Consider the following 20,981-nt stretch of genomic DNA (forward strand, 5'->3'; position numbering starts at 1 on the left):
ATCTATTGTAAATTGTGCTGCTATGAACATAGGGGTGCATATATCCTTTCTGATTGGTGTTTCTGGTTTCTTAGGATATATTCCTAGGAGTGGGATTACTGGGTCAAATGGGATTTCCATTTTCTGTTTTTCAAGGAAACTCCATACTGTTCTCCACAATGGCTGCACCAGTCTGCATTCCCACCAGCAGTGCACGAGGGTTCCTTTTTCTCCGCATCCTCGCCAGCACTTGTCGTTTGTTGATTTGTTGATGATAGCCATTCTGACAGGTGTGAGATGGTATCGCATTGTCGTTTTGATTTGCATCTCTCAGATAATTAGTGACTTTGAGCATGTTTTCATGTGTCTCTTGGCCTTCCTTCTGTCTTCTTTTGAAAAGATTCTATTTAGGTCCGTTGCCCATTTTTTTATTGGATCCTTTATCTTCCTTTTATTAAGTTGTATAAGCTGCCTGTAGATGTTGGAAATTAAACCTTTATCAGTGATACCATTTGCAAATATGTTCTCCCATTCAGTGGGGTTTCCAACACCCTTTCTTGATAAAAACTCTCAACAAGGTGGGAATAGAAGGATCACATCTCAACACAATAAGAGCTATATATGATAAACCCACAGCTAACATCATACCTAATGGGCAAAAACTAAAACCATTCCCCCTAAGAACAGGAACAAGACAGAGATGCCCACTCTCACCACTACTGTTCGACATAGTGCTGGATGTATTAGCCATTGCAATTAGACAAGAAGAAGAAATAAAAGGCATCCAAATTGGAAAAGAAGAAGTAAAGCTGTCCTTATTTGCAGATGACATGATATTGTACATAAAAAACCCGAAAGACTCCATCAAAAAACTAATAGACTTAATAAATGAAATCGGCAATGTAGCAGGATACAAAATTAATGCCAAGAAATCTATGGCATTTCTATACACCAATAGTGAACTTACAGAAAGAGAGACTAAAAAAGCAATCCCATTTACCATCGCACCAAAAAAATTAAGATACCTAGGAATAAACTTAACTAAGGAGGTAAAAGACCTATACACGGAAAACTACAGGACAATGATAAAAAATACCTTTTAGAATGATTTTCATCCACAATGATTAAAATGAAGGTTTGGTGAATGAAAGTGAACCAGTTTCCTAAAAAACTTAATAACTTGGAACCACACATACACACACATATTAGTATTTCTAAAACATCCCAATACAATAGAAAAATGAAAGTTAATACCAGAAGTACTCAGAGTTTAAATTTAATGAGCCACAGAATAGTCAAAAGAATTCATAAGAAACAATAAAGCTAGGAGAAACCAAGATGGCGGCATAGGTAAGCACTTAAACTGCTGCCTCGCACAACAATTTCAAAACTACAACTAAAAGACAGAACGGACACCATCCAGAACCACAGGAAAGCTGGCTGAGTGGAAATTCTACAACTAGAAGGAAAGAGAAAAGCTCATAGAGAATTGGAGGTACGGCAAAGGGTCTTCGTGCGCAGAGAGGAAGGGCGGCTGAGAACCTGGCTGACTTTCTCTGGCGGAAGGGGGAAGGAAGCCCCCGACCACATTGAACCCCAGTTCTGATTGCACTGAACCCCAGTTCTGGGCGAGCCCCTGGGGACCCACGCTCTTACGGGGGGAGTCTGGACTCTCGGGTGGAGACTCGGGAGCTGGGGAAGGCAGAAGTCTGAAGGCGCGCGCGTGCCAGTGTGCACAAAGGCTGCGGAGGTTGCCACAGGCTTTCCCTAGTGGAAGGGAGTCAGAGGCTCCTGACTGCACTGAGCCCCAGTTCTGACTGCACTGGACCCCAGTTCCAGGCGAGCCCCTGGGGACTCACGCTCTTGTGGGGGGAATCTGGACTCTCAGGTGGAGACTCGGGAGCCGGGGAAGGCGGAGGACTGAAGGCGCGCACGTGCGCGCAAGGGCAAGGCTGACTGGAAGCCAAGACTGAGACTCCACCCCATCCAAGCTGAGCACAGAGGCTATTGCAATTTGGCAAGTCTAATCCTATAAGGCTGTCTGCAGCACCGAACTTCTGCCAGCATAGACACAGCTGATCCTTACAGCCAACTGGCCTGGAGGTCAATTCTTCCCAGTGATACCAACAACAATCAAGACTTAACTACAACAAGGCTGTACACACAGTCCACAAAGGGGTGCACCAAGAGTGTCCACCTAAGGTTACCTGGGGAGGCAGACCCACTGGGCCATATTGGAAACCTAGCACACAAATCTACCTTACCAACTCAGGGAAGCAGTGAAAATGCGGCGTCAAAGAATCAGATCACAAACGAAAGAAATGGAGGAAAACAAACGACTGGATATAGAATTCAAAACCACGGTTATAAGGCTTTACAAGAATATCCTAGCGCTGAAACCGGTTTGGCTCGGTGGATAGAGCGTCGGCCTGCGGACTGAAGGGTCCCAGGTTCGATTCCGGTCAGGGGCACGTACCTTGGTTGCGGGCACGTCTCCAGTGGGAGGTGTGCAGGAGGCAGCTGATCGATGTTTCTCTCTCATCGATATTTCTAACTCTCTATCCCTCTCCCTTCCTCTCTGTAAAAAATCAATAAAATATATTTAAAAAAAAAAAAAAAGAATATCCTAGAAAAGGCCGATAAATATAATGAGACCCCCAAAGATATGAAAAAGGACCAACCAGAAATTAAACATACACTGACTGAAATAAAAAATATTATACAGAGACCCAAAAACAGACTAGAGGAACACAAAAATCAAGTCAAGGAATTGAAATACAAAGAAGCAAAAAACACTCAACCGAAAAAGCAAAAAGCAAAAAAAAAAAAAAATCCAAAAAGTTGAAGATAGTGTAAGAAGACTCTGGGACAACTTCAAGCATACCAACATCAGAATTATGGGGGTGCCAGAAGAAGAGAGAGAGCAAGATACTGAAAACCTATTTGAAGAAATAATGACAGAAAACTTACCCCACCTGGTGAAAGAAATAGACTTACAAGTCCAGGAAGCGCACAGAACCCCAAACAAAAGGAATCCAAAGAGGACCACACCAAGACACATCATAATTAAAATGCCAAGAGCAAAAGACAAAGAGAGAATATTAAAAGCAGCAAGAGAAAAACAGTTAGTTACCTACAAGGGAGCACCCATACGACTGTCAGCTGATTTCTCAACAGAAACTATGCAGGCCAGACGGGAGTGGCAAGAAATTTTCAATGTGATGAATAGCAAGAACCTACAACCAAGATTACTCTACCCAGCAAAGCTATCATTCAGAATTGAAGGGCAGATAAAGAGCTTCACAGATAAGAAAAAGCTAAAGGAATTCATCACCACCAAACCAGTATTATATGAAATGCTGAAACGTATTCTTAAAGAAGAGGAAGAATAAAAAAGTAAAGATAAAAATTATGAACAACAAATACATATCTATCAACAAGTGAACCTAAAAATCAAGTGAATTTAAAACCTGAGGAACAGAATAATCTGGTGAATATAATAGAATCAGGGGCATAGAAAGGGAGTGGACTGATAATTCTCAGGGGGAAAGGGGTATGGGGGGTTCATGAGGAGTCTGGACAAAAATAATACACCTATGGATGAGGACAGTGGGGGGGAGGTAAGGGCAGAAGGTTGGGTGGGAACCGGGTGGAGGGGAGCTATGGGGGGAAAAAGGAGAAACAATTGTAATAATCTGAATAAAGATTTATTAAAATAAAAAAATTAAAAAAAAGAATAAAGCTAGAGGATTCATATTTCCTGATTTGAAAACACTAGAAATCTGGAGTAATCAAAACAGTGTGGTAATGACATAAAGACAACCATATAGACCAGGCGTGGGCAAACTACGGCCCACGGGCCGGATCCGGCCCGTTCGGCTGTTCTATCCGGCCCGCGGAGCCGAAAGAGCAGAGCTGAGGGTTCTCTTGCTCTCCCCTCCGCTCCTTCACCAGCAGCAGTGTTAACATGGCAACGTCGGGAAACACGGCCGCAGCTCCTTCTTCTGAGTGGGCGGATTTATATCCGCCCATTCAGTAGAAGGAACAACCTCTCAATCTTCCAGAGGCTCCTTGTAATGCCCCCCGACATCACCCTGGGAATGCGTAGACACGTTATCGTGGTGATGTAGGGAGACACGCCCCTGGAGAGCACAGTATCAGAGCATTAGCTAAAAAGGAGACCAACAACACTGTTCCCACTGAAGTTGATGTTTTAAAGACCAAAAACCTTTCAACCCAGTCTACATTGCCATCTACATCTACGTCCCGGGCATAATTTGGAAGTTGCACTAAAGAAAATGTTTAATTTACTGTTTGCACATTTTTTTCTTTTCGATTTGTTTTAGTTTTAAATTATTTTATTATATTTAAGTTTAATTTGAAAGGCTTTTGTACCTTTCCTTTGTTAGGCAATTTTATTTTGTCTTTGCCATCTTCAGTATAAGGTATGTTATTGTGCTATGATTCCTCCATTTTTTTGAAGTTTCAAATTATAATAGTGTTTACATTCTTCTTGTTAAAATGTTTGAAATGAATAAAACTATTGAAATTAAAAAAAAAGACTGTACCCTTTTATGTAATGATGTTTACTTTGAATTTATATTAGTTCACACAAACACTCCATCCATGCTTTTGTTCTGGCCCTCCAGTCCAGTTTAAGAACCCATTGTGGCCCTCGATTCAAAGTTTGCCCACCCCTGATATAGACCAATAAAATGGAATAACTAGTCCAAAAATAAACCTTCACGTATATGATCAAATGATTTTGACAAGGGTGTGAAGGCCATTCAATACAGGAAAAAAAAAATCTTTTCAACGAGTTGCTGAAAAGTGGATATCCATACGTAAGAGAATTAATTCAAAAGTAATTCAAAATGAATCCATGACCAAAATGTACATAAGACAAAGGCTTCATGACATTGGATTTAGCAGTGATTTCTTGGACCTAACACCAAAGGTATAGGAATCAAAAGGCAAAATATATTAGACTTCATGAAAATCTTAAAATTTTATGTATTAAAAGACTATGTACAGAGTAAAACAGCAACCCACAGAATAGGAGAAAACATTTGGAAATCATCCTAATATATAAAAACCCTGGGTCCGTCACGACCGGAGGCTCGACTAATGGAAAGTCAATCCTGCAGTCAGCACTGGGTTGCCATGGAGACCAGCAGTGACTGCTATGGCAGCAGGCGCAGTGAACCAGCACTGACTGCTGAGGGGGCTGTGAATCAGGCCTGTACAGAGGCCTGAAGAGAGAAGCAGGGTCTGATCCGTAGCCTCTGTCGCAGCTGTTGATCAGCACTTACCTCTCTCTTTCTCTCCAGGCCTGGCCAGCAGCCATGCCTCCGTTTCTCTCCAGGCCTCCACCGGGGTGGCAGATCAGGCCCGCCTTTCTGATCAGGCTCCATTGATAGGCCCAGAGACGCTGAATGGCATAAAAACCGACCAATCACAACTAAATCTGGGTGAAGTGTGAGAAGCCAATGGCTGCCTAAGAGGTGGAGCTTCTGACACTGACTGGCATAGAAACCGACCAATCAGAACCAAATCTGGGTCAACTGTGAGGAGCCAATGACTGCCTAGGAGGCAGAGCTTTTGACGCTGACTGGCATAGAAACCGACCAATCAGAACCAAATCTGGGTGAACTGTGAGGAGCCAATGACTGCCTAGGAGGCGGAGCTTTTGACGCTGACTGGCACAGAAACCAACCAATCAGGACCAAATTGGCTGTCAGAGGAGGGCAGCTGGGGGGGACCAGGCTGTCAGGGGAGGGCAGTTATGGGAGACCAGGCCTGCAGGGCAGGGCAGTTGGGGGCAACCAGTCTGGCAAGGGAGAGCAGTTAAAGGTTACCGGGCCAGCAGGGGAGGGCAGTTGGGGGTGACCAGGCCTCCAGGGGAGGGCGGTTAGGGACAATTGGGCCGGCAGCAGAGCAGTTAGGCATCTATCAGGCTGGCAGGGGAGTGGTTAGGGGGTGATCAGGCTGGCAGGCAGAAGCAGTATGGGGCAATTAGGCAGGCAGGCAAGTAAGTGGTTGGGAGCCAGAAGTCCTGGATTGTGAGAGGGATGTCCGACTGCCCGTTTAGGCCCGATCCCAGTGGGATCGGGCCTAAACGGGCAGTCGGACATCCCTCAAGGGGTCCCAGATTGATAGAGGGTGCAGGCTGGGCTGAGGGACACACACCGTCGTGCACGAATTTCGTGCACTGGGCCTCTAGTTTTGGATAAAATCTACAAAATGTGTTATAATATAAGCTCTGGTGTCCAAAAAAAACCCAAAAAACCTTTAGCTGAACTTTTGTTTAAAGACTTTACTTAATTCAGACACCTCATTATATCTTTGCCCTCTGTGTGGCATATGGTACTGCCTATCACTCTTTCTGGAAATACTCTCCATGGTAGACAGGATTCTATCTATAAGGTCCTAGTTTTTCTCCATTCTGCTGTGTACAGCCAATAAACTGTGTATAGCACAGTTCCTGTTGCACAATGGTGGACCCTGGGTTTCCTCCTCCTCAGCACTCAATTTCTGAGCCTCAGGGATAGACATCTCCTCTTCTATATTCTGTCCTAGGTCCTCTTCTCACGCTACACACTATCCCTAGGAAATTTCAAAACCACTCAAGTGCTTGGTAACACCCAAGTCTATCTCTATCCAGATCTCTTTCTTGAACAGTAGATTCATATATCTGCCTAATGGATATTTCTTCCTAGGTGTTTAACAGGCACCTAAAATTCAATATAACAAAACTCAATTCATCATATTTCTCCTCAAATGTACTCCTCTTCCTGTTTTGATTATTGATGTGAATGGCAACATCCTGCTTCTCAAAACAGAAACCTAGGCCATTATCCTTGGTTATTTTCACTTCTTCCTCTCTCACATCCAATAATTCAACAAGTCCTATCATCCTCTCTGTCATTTCCCTAATTTAAGCCACCAGCATCTCTCACCTGGGTTATTATTACATTCTTATAAACCTAGTTCCCTATAGCCATTCTAATTGTATCGCAAAGCAATATTTTTAAGTTGAGACATCAACTAGTTACTATCTATATAAAATCCCACAAATGACTCTATCTTCAGAATAAAGTACAAAGTCCAGAAAGCATGATTTACAAGACCCCACTTACTTCTTGAATTTTATTTTTTAATAGGGGCCCAGTGCACGAATTTGTGCACCTTGAAAGGAACTGTGGGCCACAAGGCTGTGGTGGGTACAGGGTGGGGTCTTGGCCCATCCTCTGTGCCCCCACTGAGCCCCTCCTGCCGCGGTCCCGGGTCCCCTCTCTGCTGGCAGTCCCGCTCCTGCCGCCGCTCCCAGGTGTTGACAGCGCAGGCCCCACTCGCACCCGCTGATGGAGCGAGTGGGGCCGGCGCCAGCAGTGGGTATGAGCAGGGCTGGCACCAGCAGCGGGTGCAAGCGGTGGCTGCTGCCCCGATCACCCCTCAGGAGCAAGGGGAGGTGGAGAAGCCCTCAGGGGCGATCGGGGCCGATAGCCACCACTTGCACCCAATTATGGCGCCAAGCGATTGGGACCAGCACCAGGCGCTGGCAGCAGGTGTGAGCAGTGGCTCCAGCGCCGACTGCGGGTGCGAGCAGGGCCAGCACCAGCACTGGTGGCAAGCGGGGCTGTCATCGGCAGCAGGTGCAAGAGGCAGCTGCTGGTCCTGATCGCCCCTCAGGAGCAGGGGGAGGTGGAGAAGCCCTGAGGGGCTACCGGGCCAGAAGCTGCTTGTACCTGCTGACGGCGCCAAGTGATCGGGGCTGGTCCCTGACGCCGGCAGCAGGTGCAAGTGGTGGCTCCGGGCTGGCAGCGGGTCAAGTGGGGCCGGCGCTGGCAGCAGGTGCGAGCACCGGACAGGACCGCAGTGCGCAGGAGCAAAGAATTTTCAGTAATCACTTGCCCGGGTGACAGCGATTGGTGCCTCGCCTTTGTCTGGCACCCCCGCTCACCTGCTCCCACTGTGGCTGATGCTTGCCATGTTCCACGCTCTGCCGCCTGCTGCCAACACCCGCCATGTTCCGCACGCGTGCGCCTCCAGGTGGTCAGCGCACATCATAGCGACAGGTTGTTCGGTCTATTTGCATATTAGGGTTTTATATAAAAAGATACTTCTCACCCTACCCGTTACTCCTCTCTAAGATCTGACAATGAAATTCTTTCAATCTCCTCACTATAATATCTTTCGTTCATATATTTTTAAGTGATATTCAGTTATGACTCCAGAGATTACTGGAGAGAACTTTAGCCTCCCCACTAAAACACAAAAGCTCCCAAAACTACCTCAAATAAATAATTTAACATTTGTTTACTACATATCATTCAACCCCTACCACACTCCATTTTCAACCAGACTGTGCTATAACACCACTCACCCTTATTTAATAACCATTCACTTGGTCGTTTCTAATTATCTTTTAAGACACAACTGAAATATCCCTGAGTCCTCAGGAGCAGATTAGGTACCCCATAGCAACCTATAATTTTCCCTATCACAGTCTTATTCTACTATATTATAATAACCTGTTTACATGCCTATGCCCTTCAAAAGTCTTAAGTTCCCTAATGACTTATACCATGGGCTATTCACTGCTGAATCACCTATATCTGGCATAGAACCTGGCATAATACAGACATTTGGTAAAGAGCTACCAAACGAATCACAAATATACAAATTTATCCCTCCCACCCCCCAAAAAACACTACACCTAAACAGAAACTATAAAATGTCAATATTTAAATGATTTAATTTTACATTTAAAAACATCTTCAGCCTGGCCAGGTGGCTCAGTTGATTAAGGCATCATCCCCTACACGGAAAGGTTGCAGATTCAATCCCAGTTGGGGTATGCAGGAAGCAACTGATCTATGTTTTCTCTCTCTTTTTCTCTTCCCCTTCCTCTCTCTGTAAAATCAATGGGAATGTATCCTCGGATGAGGATCAAAAAATAAAAGTACCTTCAATGTTAAGTCAGCATTAGAAAACAAATTACAAATATGCTTACTTTGTGCTTGACATTTTCTTGGAAACTGTGTATAAACAGAACTTTTTACAAACTGAGGTACACCATAAATATGCCAGGAGAGCTCATGTACTTAGAAATTCTTTTGTAAAGAATTGATCCTAAAAGCGAAAAAATTCCAATTAATCTATTCTATATGAATTTAAATTTTCACATGCTCTATTGGCCTTTCTTAAAACAAAAGCCTTATAAAAAATATTTTTTCAATACCTACCTCCTCTTTCCCCCAAAACATACTTGTTTCATATAAGCCATAATACCAATGATGGACGCATTTTTGTTTGTTTTCAAATATATTTTTATTGATTTCAGAGAGGAAGGGAGAGCGAGAGATAGAAACACCAATGATGAGAGAGAATCATTGATCAGTTGCCTCCTGCACGCCCCACACTGGGGATAGAGCCTGCAAACTGAGCATATGCCCCAACTGGGAATCGAACTGTGACCTCCTGGTTCATAGGTTGACGCTCTACAAGCCGCACCGGCCAGGCAAGGATGAGTTTTTTTAATCTCTTTAGTTCTCTAGACAACATATAAACAAACTCAGGTGTACAGAAACACCCAGAGTAGGCTCTGCATCATGATGTAAAGAATTCCTCTCCTTAGGATATTATTTGCTAGAATTCATGGGCCATTATGAAGTTATAGATCTTAATGAGCTTGTCTAGAGAGATGAGTAACTGAATTATCTTGAGTAATAGTTAACCTAAATAATTTTTATTCACATAACAAAAGTAAATTTCAAGTATGAAGCAATTATGGATTTAAACAAAATTAAATGGCAACCGTGGTTCAGAAACTAATTATATTTTCCTTAAGTTTAGAAATATAGGTTTGATTTACTTTAAACTGACTCATTTACAAGGCATATGTCAAAAAATACTTTCTTTGTAGTGGCTCAATTTTTCGGGCCTTCTATTTTTTTCAGCCAATTAACAAAGTTTATCTCTGCCTTTGGCTTTGGTTTTGTTCAATTCTGTTCCTGGTATCAATATAGCCAGCCCATCAGACTTTGCTTTTCTGCGTAAATTCACATGGTGATGCTTTTTTATTCTATCATAATATGTTTAAGTTTTTAATTTTAGAAAGTTTAAAGGGAAGACTTTCAAATATGAATTACAGGTATACCCCAAATAAAAAAGTATTAAATACCTGTCAACATTTGGCAATGTGCCAGAAACTGCCCTAGAGGAAATCTATAATATCTAACCCATAAACATTCAACAGAAAGACCCAAAGGACATATAAACATTAACCACATATACACTGAAGTAGTTACATAATACATCTATGAAGGACTATGTTTTCTGGGTGATGAGTGAAGAGAGAATTATGCGAGTTGTATGTTAACATAAAATAGTTAGAATTTCTGAAGCTAAATGTTAGAACATATTCCAAGTGAGAGGAAAAAATTTCTAGCACAAGGTAGTCAGAATGGTGGTCTGATATGACGGAGGAGGAGTTGTATTACTTTATATTTCAGAATCACTGCAATAATATAAAGTGTGAACACTGTCCTAGCAATAGGAAGGCTAGTTGGGTCTTATAGACAAAGGACAAAGATCTTGATCCTAAAACAAAGTCAAGGTAAAGGTACTCAAAAGTGTTTCTCCAGCCACTTTGAAAAATTTTGGTAATTTCTCAAAAAGCTAAACACAGAAGTATCATAATTCCATACCTGGATATATACCCAAGAGAAATTAAAACTTGTCCACATAACACATGAAGGTTCAACGAGTACATGAAGGTTCACAGAAGCATTATTTATGACTAGAGGCCCAGTGCACAAAATTTGTGCACTGAAGTGGGGGTCCCTCAGCCCAGCCTGTGCCCTCTCGCAGTCCGGGAGCCCTTGGGTGATATCCAACTGATGGCTAAGGCCTGCTCCAAGCTGGCAATCGGTCATCCTTAGCACTGCCGCAGAGGCGGGAGAGGCTCCCGCCACTGCCGCTGCGCTCACCAGCCATGAGCCCGCTACTGCATTGAGCGTCTGCCCCCTGGTGGTCAGTGTGCGTTATAGTGACAGGTCGTTCTGCCGTTCAGTTAATTTGCATATTAGCCTTTTATTATATAGGAGAGCCAAAAAGTACGAACAGCTCCTCTAGTGCTCGTTTTCATGAAAATTGGCAGCTGCTGAGTAAGACACAGATAGTAAGGATAGTCTCCCACCACTCTCCCTTTCTGCTCACCACCAGTGCTCGGCAGCATGTCTGTGGTGCCACCCAATTGCTCACAAACCAGCTGTTTCCAGGGGATGGGGAGGTCCTCAACCAGTTCAGCAACAAGTACATCCAGCAGACCAAGCCCCTCACTTGGGGCGTACCACCTTACTAACCTGTACCCTCTTACTAATTATACTTTTGGTACAAAAGAGCCCCTCTATGAGAAGGGCATCTCTGTGGCAGCCAGATTTCAACGCATGAGGGAGGAATTTGATAAAACTGGATGAGAACTGTAGAAGGGGTTCTGATTCTACATGAGCATTGGCTACCATATGTTACTGTTACACTGGGAACAATTTTCTTCAAGCTACCAAAGGAAGATGAAGATGAAGGACTAAAATGCTTAATGACAGAGATACTCGGCATTCAGGATGGAGTCCTACAAGACTGGGTCATTGAAGACTGCATTAGTAACTGGTGGAGACCAAATTTTGAACCTCTTCACTATCCATATATTCCTGCACATAATATAAAACCAAAGGAACGTAAGTTGTTTTTGGTTCAACTTCAAGAAAAAGCCTTGTTTGCAGTCCCTAAAAATTACAAGCTGGTAGCCGCACCATTTTTTGAATTGTATGACAATGCACCAGGATACAGATCCTATATTACTAGTCTCTCTCAGCTTTTGAGCTGGTTCAACTTTATATACAACAGAATTCCCACACAGTGGAGAAGTATGGTAAAAGAAACTGTCTGTGAGCACAGCTCTACAAAATATAGAATAGACATGGTAGAAATGTATTTTGTTTTATCTCTTTCCTAGCCCCTAAATTGTTACCTGAACCACTAGCAGGGTCGCCTAAGACCATCGGAAAACACAGATATTTACATTACGATTCATAATGGTAGCAAAATTACAGTTATGAAGTAGCAACGAAAATAATTTTATGGTTGGGGGTCACCACAACATGAGGAACTGTATTAAAGGGTTGCGGCATTAGAAAGGTTGAGAACCACTGAACTAGATAGTGGTGTAAACAAATGTGATAATATTTAATTTACCTTTGTTTCTATTTATATGTTTTTGTTTCATTAAAGGATGTGGACTTCAAATAAAACACAATTCAAATGCCCACCAATTGATGAATGGATTTAAAAAATGAGGTATATCCATACAATGCAATATTATTCAACCATAAAAAGAATGAAATACTGATACATGCACAACATACACAGTCCCTGAAAACATGTTAAGTAAAAGGCATAAAAGGCCAATACATATTATATGATTCCATTTATATGAAATGTCCAGAACAGACAAATCCATAGACAGAAAATAGATTAATGGTTGCCAGGAGCTGGAAGAGCGGCAATGTGGAATGACTGCTGATGGGCATAAGGTTTATTTTCCGGGAGAATTAGTATCTCCCTAAATTTCAGAAATCGTAATGAAAACATAGTTCACTCATTTGTTAATTTCATTGGAATTTATGGAGTGTCTATTATGTATATGATTCTGTCATAATGTTTCTTGAGATCTTTCCCCATAGGCTTCTAGGCACCTTTTGTTATTAAACATCTTCCAAATTTCAAAAAAAAAAGTATAGAATTAGATAGTGGTGATAACTGCACAGCCTTATGAATATATGTGCACAATTTAAAAGGGCAAATTTTATGGTATGTAATGTATCTCAATTTTTAAAAAGCAGTTCGCAACATTATCTCTGCCATAACACATCTGATGGACATGACATAATTCCATTACTGAAGGCAGCTTGCTATAGCAGGAACTGATTTTGTGACTTTGACAATAACTATACTAAAGAATATTAAGAATCACTATACTCAAGGGCCTTCAAGTCTCAAGATCAAAATAACAGGTGAAAGTCACTTTTTAGTGACAACATCAAGAAATGCCTTGAGGTGACAAGAGATCTCTAAAAACAAACAACAAACAAAAAATCAGTAACAAAGAGATGACCAAGACCTATCTAAGCTGGTGTGAATGAAAGGATTTACAAATTGTTCTAAAGGAGGAAAGGACTGTAGGATTTTCATTCTCCAGCAGCAGCCAGTCCCAGAAAAGGAATAATAAGACAATGAGGATTGGATTCAACAATAAAAGGCACTGTAAGAAAAATGACACCAGCTATGGGGCAAATATACATTTATCAACACTAATTGGCATATACAGTTCCCAACTTACATATGGAATACATTTCAAATGTTTGTAAATCATTATTCTGAACACATTTTTCGAGATAAATCATTTTTTAAAAAGTAGTTGTTTGCACATGGCCTATAATAATTTATAATAATTTGTTATTATTTCTGTTTTTCTTGCTGAAATCCAGTATGCCAGAAGCCATTTCCCTACCTTCCATCTCTTCACACATCAAAGTCCCACTAAGAGAATTCTGCCCCTCCAATCTGTTGCCACCACCATCTCAGCAGCATAGAAGAGACTGTCTACCTACTCCTCATGTAGGTGAGGCCAAAGAAGTGTCGTCTGCTATCCAGAACTGTAATCAAAATGGAGTTCTGCCATGGCAGGTTTACATATGAGAGTCTTAAATCAGACACTTGGATTTCAGAATCTCCTTGAATTTTGATTTTCAACATTCTTGTGAATGAAAAACTGCCACACAGACAATTAAAGGTGTTCAGTGCATGCTGATAAATTTATCCCTGTTATTAAATAACAGAAACTTTGTCATGTCCGTTGGGTACAATGGAACATTTGTAGAGTGCATGTATTACACATGCAGCAGATCAAAAATGCTGGCAACAAAAAGGAATAGGGAGGAAAGGTGTAGGAATAAAAAAAAATTTAATCTCACAAAATGTTGGGGTCTGTAAGGGCATAATAAAAAGTACCCTTCTTTGTCCCATTTCTGTAAAGGCACAATAGAAAGCACCCCTCATTGTCCCATTCCTCTTGAAATATCCTTTCTGATGAGATCCTCTCATCTTCTAAGGGTCAAACAAAATGTTGTTATCTTTGAGAGGCTTTTCCTGAAAACCTTAAGCAGTTGGGGGCTTCCATCTCTATGTTCCAACAGCACTTTGTATTAATAATTATAGTGCTTATTAAATTGCTACAGTTTATTTATATGTTTGTTTCCCCCATAGATCTCTCCTCAAATAATGGAATATTTTATTCATCTTTCTAGTCCCAATACCTTGGACAGTGCTTGGCACATAGAATGGATTTCTTCAAATGTTGGGAGAAAAACTAATTTGCCAGTCTTACAAGAAAATGGAATATAAGCATGAAACCTCTAAGTGGCCTAAACCAGAGGTCGCCAACTGGTGGTCCATGGACCACTAGTGGTCCGTGAGGTCCGACAGGTTGGCGACCGCTGGCCTAAACAGTGGATCTGAATGCACTGATACCCAAGGCAGATAAATTCAACTCACAGTAGATAAGAAGTCAAAGTTAAATACTCTGCTTTTCCCTTTTCATCATGCTTTTTAAAGATTATAAGGAATACTCTTTATTGGGCGTACAAAATCCCCAGTGATGGGGATTATTACATGTTGTATTTGGCACTCTGACATTTAAAGAAATATTTCAATTAAACTGAATCTATATACAGGGGTCAACAGTATTCAAAGAAAAACTATTAAATTCCTTTGGGAGAAATAAAGGATTCCAACCAAGTTCATAGTTAAGGAACTAAAATAAAACTGAATAAAAGCTCCAATGCAGATTGAATCAGAAGAGTCCCTGTGCTAGCCACCAAATGAATGGTTCACAGAGTGGGAACAGAGAAACTCCCAACATCTTAAGAGATAAATATGAAGAAATGTTAAGGTAGTATAAGACATGTTAGATAAAGTAGCTATTACGTCTTTGTGAACTTCCTAACTTCTCTCTAGGAGTTGATGAGAACGCACATTAAACCATGAGGCTAGGAAATATGGAGGTAAACCATGATCTAAAGTAAAATTTTTGTTTTCGTAGTTTTTACATAATCATGCATATTACATTTCATATTCATAATTTTTAGTTCCTTAATTCATAATACTAGAAAAGATCCTAAAAACTATCAACTGAAACCCCCTAATCTTACAAGAAACCAAGGTCTACAGGAGCAAATGACTTGCCCACGGTCATATTGGTAACAAGAGGCAGAGTGTAAACTCAAACTCAGGTCTCCAGTCTTTCCAATTTTGAGTTCCTTTTACTAGATGAAGAACTTTCATATCTTAACATGCTTTATATATACGTGTGTGTTATGATACACATATATCTACATACCTTAAAAAAAAAAAAAAAACAAAAAAAAACAGCCTTTTCAGAAATCTACTAAAACAAGTACACCAGCCCTAATCGGTTTGGCTCAGTGGATAGAGCGTCGGCCTGCGGACTGAAGGGTCCCAGGTTCGATTCCGGTCAAGGGCATGTACCTTGGTTGCGGGCACATCCCCAGTAGGAGGTGTGCAGGAGGCAGCTGATCAATGTTTCTCTCTCATCGATGTTTCTAACTCTCTATCCCTCTCCCTTCCTCTCTGTAAAAAAATCAATAAAATATATTTAAACAAACAAAAAAAAAACAAGTACACCAGTTAACTGAAAAGACTAGTCCTGGGATAAAGCATTCATATTTTCAGAATGACCCACTAAAAAACAAATCTTGATGTCTATGTTTATATTTATTTTAAAATATCAATTATATGAAGCATAATAGTTAAAAGCACGGCTTTACAGTAAGAGAGCTGCTTGTAATCCTCTAATTCTGGCTCTGAAACTTTAGTAATCATGTAACCTTGGACAAATTGGCTTAACTTTCCTAAGCCTCAGTTTCCTCACCTGCAAAACTATTAAGAGAAAAACAAAACTGACTTGATATGGTACTTGTGAAGATTAGAGATGACCTTAAAGGAGTCTGCCCAGGACCTCGTACTTACACAATAACTTAGCTATTATTATCATTATCACTGCCTACTAATCTCTTGGTTTTCTATAAAAGTTTTCCATATATTTACAACAAACACACCCACATACACACACATGCACCCAATTATATATTATCTGTTCTTTTGAACATAGGTTAAAGAAGTCTAAGAACCCTATTCAAGAAAACTCCTTTTGGCCCGGCCAGCATGGCTCAGTGGTTGATCTTCAATCTATGAACCAGGAGGTCATGGTTCAATTCCCAGTCAGGGCACATGCCCGGGTTGCAGGCCCGATCCCCAATGTGGGGCATGCAGGAGGCAGCCAAGCAATGATTCTCTCTCATCACTGATGTTTCTACCTCTCTCTACTTCTCCCTTCCTCTCAGAAATCAATAAAAATATATTAAAAAAACAACAAAACTCCTTTTGCCTCAGCCAGATGACTCAGTTGGTTGGAGCGTCCTCTTGTACACCAAAAAGGTGTGGGTTCGATTCCTGGTCATAGCACATACCCACGTCGCGTATTCGAATTCCGGTTGGTGTACATACAGGAGGCAACCCATCGATGTTACTCTCTCACATCGATGTTTCTCTGTCTCTCTCCCTTTCTCTTGCTCTCAAAATCAATAAACATATCCTTGGGTCAGGATTAAAAAACGAAGAAGAAAACTCCTTTTGCTTTTCTTTTTTGGAAATCAAACTCTTATTCCAAATTGATCTTTAAATTCTAAAAATGTCCAGAGTTCAGAATTTAAAAACATAAATTGTTTTTTGCCTTCTCAGTTTTCCATTCTTTGGAACAAAATAAGTGTAGTTGCCTAAATTCTGCAAAGAAAAAGTACAATTGACTCAGAAAATTAATCCCCCTGCTTCTCACTAAAGTACCCTTTTGGCGTTCAGACACAAAGGACACTATCTCATTTATAATGATAGTAAGAGCAAATTATTTCCAAGATTTATGGCGCATTTATTTTTTAACTCTATTAGAATTTGAAATCAACACAATTATAAAAAGTCCCTTTTCCATGTATTTACATAATCATGCTTCAAATAAAGTATTTCTTCCTGCACCACATTCCTAAAATGCTGAGTTTATCTAAGTGCAGTATACTAGCAGTATAGTATTACTAATTCTTTAACTCAAAGAAATGACCTTCCAGGCTGTGTATTTTCTAATTTTTTTCTAATAATTCATGTTCTATGATGCTCTCTAGACAACTGAAAGAAATAAAATTTAAATATTCATTTCAATAGCCAAATTTGTATAAACAAAACATTTCATTTTATTGTAAATCTCAAGACTCTTTTTGAAGGTCTGGGTTCTGAGAATACTCTGAAATTTCAGTTACAGAACATATAATTTAATTTGAAAGTAAATCAACACTAGAAAAATTATTTGATCATCAACTTTCTATAAAAGATTTAACAACTACAAACTACAAATTTTATTTTACCAGGACTTAAATTACATTTCACTGACATAAGATCAAAAGGACCTCATAAATACAATGCAGTATTTTACCACTGAGGTTATAAAAAACAAGTTAACCCAAAAAGTATTCCCTCTAGAAAACAAACACTGTTTTAAGTAATTTTAAAACTCTGACATTTGATCCATTTTTTAAAAAGTTCATCCTATAAACAAAATCATTAAAGGTTGCTGGAAAACAACCCCAAAGAATTATAAATAAAAAAGTTATCTTTTCCCAAAATGCAATTACTTTTCGACTATCACAAATTACTAAGAAATGTTCATATACTATACATTCAGCTATTTTTAAATTGTACAATGCTTCTAAAATTATTTTCAGCCTAAATTAAAACCTGACCATAAGATATAAAATGTGGTTTAAAGTACCTTTTGGTAATATATAATATTATAGTTTTTAAATAACACATAAAATCAAAGTTAATTAAATTTGCAGATTTTATTAGGTTAAATTGGTAACATATAAAAACAGACCTGGCTTCTCTCAGAGAGGTTAAAAATAATTTAAAGTCACCAGAATTTTATAAAACAAATGACAGACTGGTCAAATGTACAACAGTGTTCAATCTCATGGGATTGGGGGTTTTATGAATATGCTAAAAAAATTATTATATTGGGGGATAGCAAGATGGTTAAAGGCTTTTGAAAAATAGTGTATGGGAAGTTGACAAGAATAATTTTTTAAATATATGTGTTATTACAAAGTAATACTTCAATGAGAAATATAATTAAACAGTCAACATTCTCTTCAGACACTGATTTCTCAAATGTCACCAGACTATTCATTCTGCTAAAAAGTACTTTTCAATACATGCAGTACCCAGAGCCTCAAGTTTTCAAATTCCTATCTTTTGCAGATACCTGTGCTGCTTTACTGCTGCATATAAACACTGAAATGCACATCCCAAAATTAGAATTACTCTATGACTCTTAGAATACATTTTAAGTTTTTTAGAAAGATATCTCAATAAATCTAAGAAAAAAATGTTGAATATACACTTCCTTTTTCAATATCCAGAATACTAGTTATAAATATGGCTTCCCTTCCACACCCCCCAGGTAACTTACTTCAGCTTTATGAAATGTTTCATATTTTAGTACTTATATAGTTCTAAACATACCCCCTTACCTAAGTTGGGGAAAAAAGCAATTATTTTCATTGTTAAACAGCAGCTAAGCAAACTAACAGAGATGGTCAAGTAAAGCTACTTTGTTTATAATAAAATCTAAAGATTATATAATAAGCTTTGACATTATCTTTCCAGCAATTGTCAATAATATCAAAGGCAACAGAGACAACATCCGTTTTTACAAGAGGAAAACAAGGCATTAAATACATTTTTTCCTCCACTAAGAATTGCCTTCTCTTTTGTCAATATTACAAGACATTCATCTACTGACAAAGGAAAAACGAACACTTCACTTGCCTGTTTAAGAAACTAAATGGGGAGCAATACCAGTCATAGACTTAATTAAGTTATTAATAAGGAAGAATATTTAAGGCAAAGAGACTATTTAAAGTTCATTGCTAGATGCTAAATTTTGGGGGAACCAGCCGGAACAAGATAACCCCTATTTGTGCCTGCCGTTTTCCCTACCACCCACCCTGCACCAAACCCCCATTGTTCTATGTCAAACTCACGCTAATGGTATCTAAACAGCAATTGCTACATTTATGTTTCAGATGATTACTACGAGGAACTCTTCAGACTGGATGTACCTGCTGCTCTCTTTCCCCAAAATAAAATCCAAATTTGACAATAAGTCAATCACAAACTGGTAGAGGAAAGGATCACAGCTTCCCTTCCAGACTGGTGGATGTCACTCCAGAAGCAGGTGAGGAAATCCCCAGAAGTTTACCATAATAAATCGACACCCCCCCCCAAAAAAAATGATTTAAGCTGACGTTTCATAACGAATTTCTTTTTTAAAATATAGTACCGAAACCTTGAAAAGTATACAGCCCATGGAATAGAGGCTCCTTTTCCCTATGAGCCACCAAAGTAGAACACAGAGGCGGCAGCACGCAGGATTCAGTGTGGGTTTGGATCCCTTATACCACTTCCTCCCCAAACCTGGCTGGCAGGGCAGATGCGGGTGTCGAGGAAGTGGGAGCCCGGCACTCCAGAGCCCCACTCCCCCTCGCGGGTACCTGCCCGGGCCCGCGGGAGCGCCACCCAGCGCGGACACCGCACAGACACAAACACTCACCCATCTTTCCTCTTGGCTTTGTAGACGTGACCATAAGTGCCTCGGCCAACTTTGCAGCCCTCGTATTCAAACAGGTCCTCGACCCGCTCCCGCTCGCTGCTCAGCTTCACTTTAAAGTCATAGTCCATTGTCACAGCCTCCGAGGCCGGGGAGCTGGGGTCGGGGGACCGGGGGACACGGGCGGGCCCGGGGAAGCACCGGCAGCCACAGCCCCCGGGAACCCTCCCGCTCTACACCCGGCGGCCGCAGTACCGGGCCGACTGATGCGGCAAGAGCTGGAGGAGGCCCCGCGAGAGCGCTGGGGACATCCAGGGGGGCGGCGGGACAGTGGCCAGCGGGGGGTGGGGTGGGACGGGGAGGCTCCCCCGGACGAAGGAGAGCGAGCGGAGAGAGAGGACTGGGGGTGGGGAGAGGGTTTCTCGCCCTTGTCCCCGCTGGCTCCCGGCGCCGGTTCCCCGGCTCTCTCCGGCCGCGCGTTCTGCTCCCGCTGCGGGGAGCCGCCGAGCGGCCACTGCGGGTTCTCCTTCTCTCAAACGCGCACTCACGCCTCACCCTCTCTCACACGCACGCTCGCACTCACTCATTCACTCACTCTCCCATACACTCAAACAGAAAGGCAGCTCCGCACAACAGCCGGTGCCTCCTCAGAGAGAGGAGGAGGGAGGGGACTCTCGGAACACGGCCGCGGCTGTCGCAAAAACGTCGCGAAGGCTCGGGCTACCTCCGACCCTCCCTCCATCCCGCTCCGCCGCGGCTGTCTGCCCCCGCTAGAGCTAGCACCGGAGGACCAAGTGGAGGGAACAAGGTAGCTACTGACCACAGCTGCAGCCAAACGCACCTCGTGGACGTCCCGACGGTGGCCAGAGCCCTAGACTACAATGCCCAGAATGCACGGGCCGCTGCTGCTGCCACCCCTCCTACGACTCCACCCCACACAGTGGGGATATGGGGAGCGTTGCATGATGGGATAAGTAGTCCAAGGTGAAATAAGTTTCAATCACTTGGGGAAAAAAAAAAATTTATAGCGATATTGTTAGTGTCTGTTTTGAATCATAAACTTAACCAAAGAAAGTTACATGTGATGGAAGCTAGTTCGTATTAAAGTCACATTTTGTGTCACTTACAAACTCCAGATTTCAAAGGACATTATCATTGTTTAAAAAAAAAAAGTCAGTATATTTGTGAACAGCTCGTGGACTACCAT

At 41.4% G+C, this 20,981-nt stretch overlaps 1 protein-coding gene and 1 pseudogene across 5 annotated transcripts in view; one reads left to right on the top strand and one right to left on the bottom strand.

Annotated features, from left to right (window-relative positions):
* The window catches only part of CDK8 (cyclin dependent kinase 8), a gene marked incomplete at its 3' end in the record, with an annotated part of 181,582 nt that extends 160,884 nt beyond the window's left edge, over positions 1–20,698 (bottom strand). For 3 of the 4 annotated variants that reach the window (XM_080659948.1, XM_080659947.1, XM_080659946.1), the window contains exon 1: positions 19,778–20,428. In XM_080659948.1, coding sequence (XP_080516074.1) covers positions 19,778–19,905 — 128 coding nt within the window. In that variant the 5' untranslated portion in view covers positions 19,906–20,428. Of the gene's footprint in view, positions 1–19,777; positions 20,429–20,594 lie in introns of those variants that run through there. The other variant, XM_080659949.1, reaches the window with a different exon arrangement.
* On the top strand, positions 11,220–11,998 carry LOC308243311 (cleavage and polyadenylation specificity factor subunit 5-like; annotated as a pseudogene). The gene has a single exon. The product of its transcript is annotated as a cleavage and polyadenylation specificity factor subunit 5-like (transcript).
* Positions 20,699–20,981: the final 283 nt, after the last annotated feature.

The sequence above is a fragment of the Plecotus auritus genome, assembly GCF_963455305.1.
Source record: "Plecotus auritus genome assembly, chromosome: 3".
Taxonomy (NCBI): Eukaryota; Metazoa; Chordata; class Mammalia; order Chiroptera; family Vespertilionidae; genus Plecotus; species Plecotus auritus.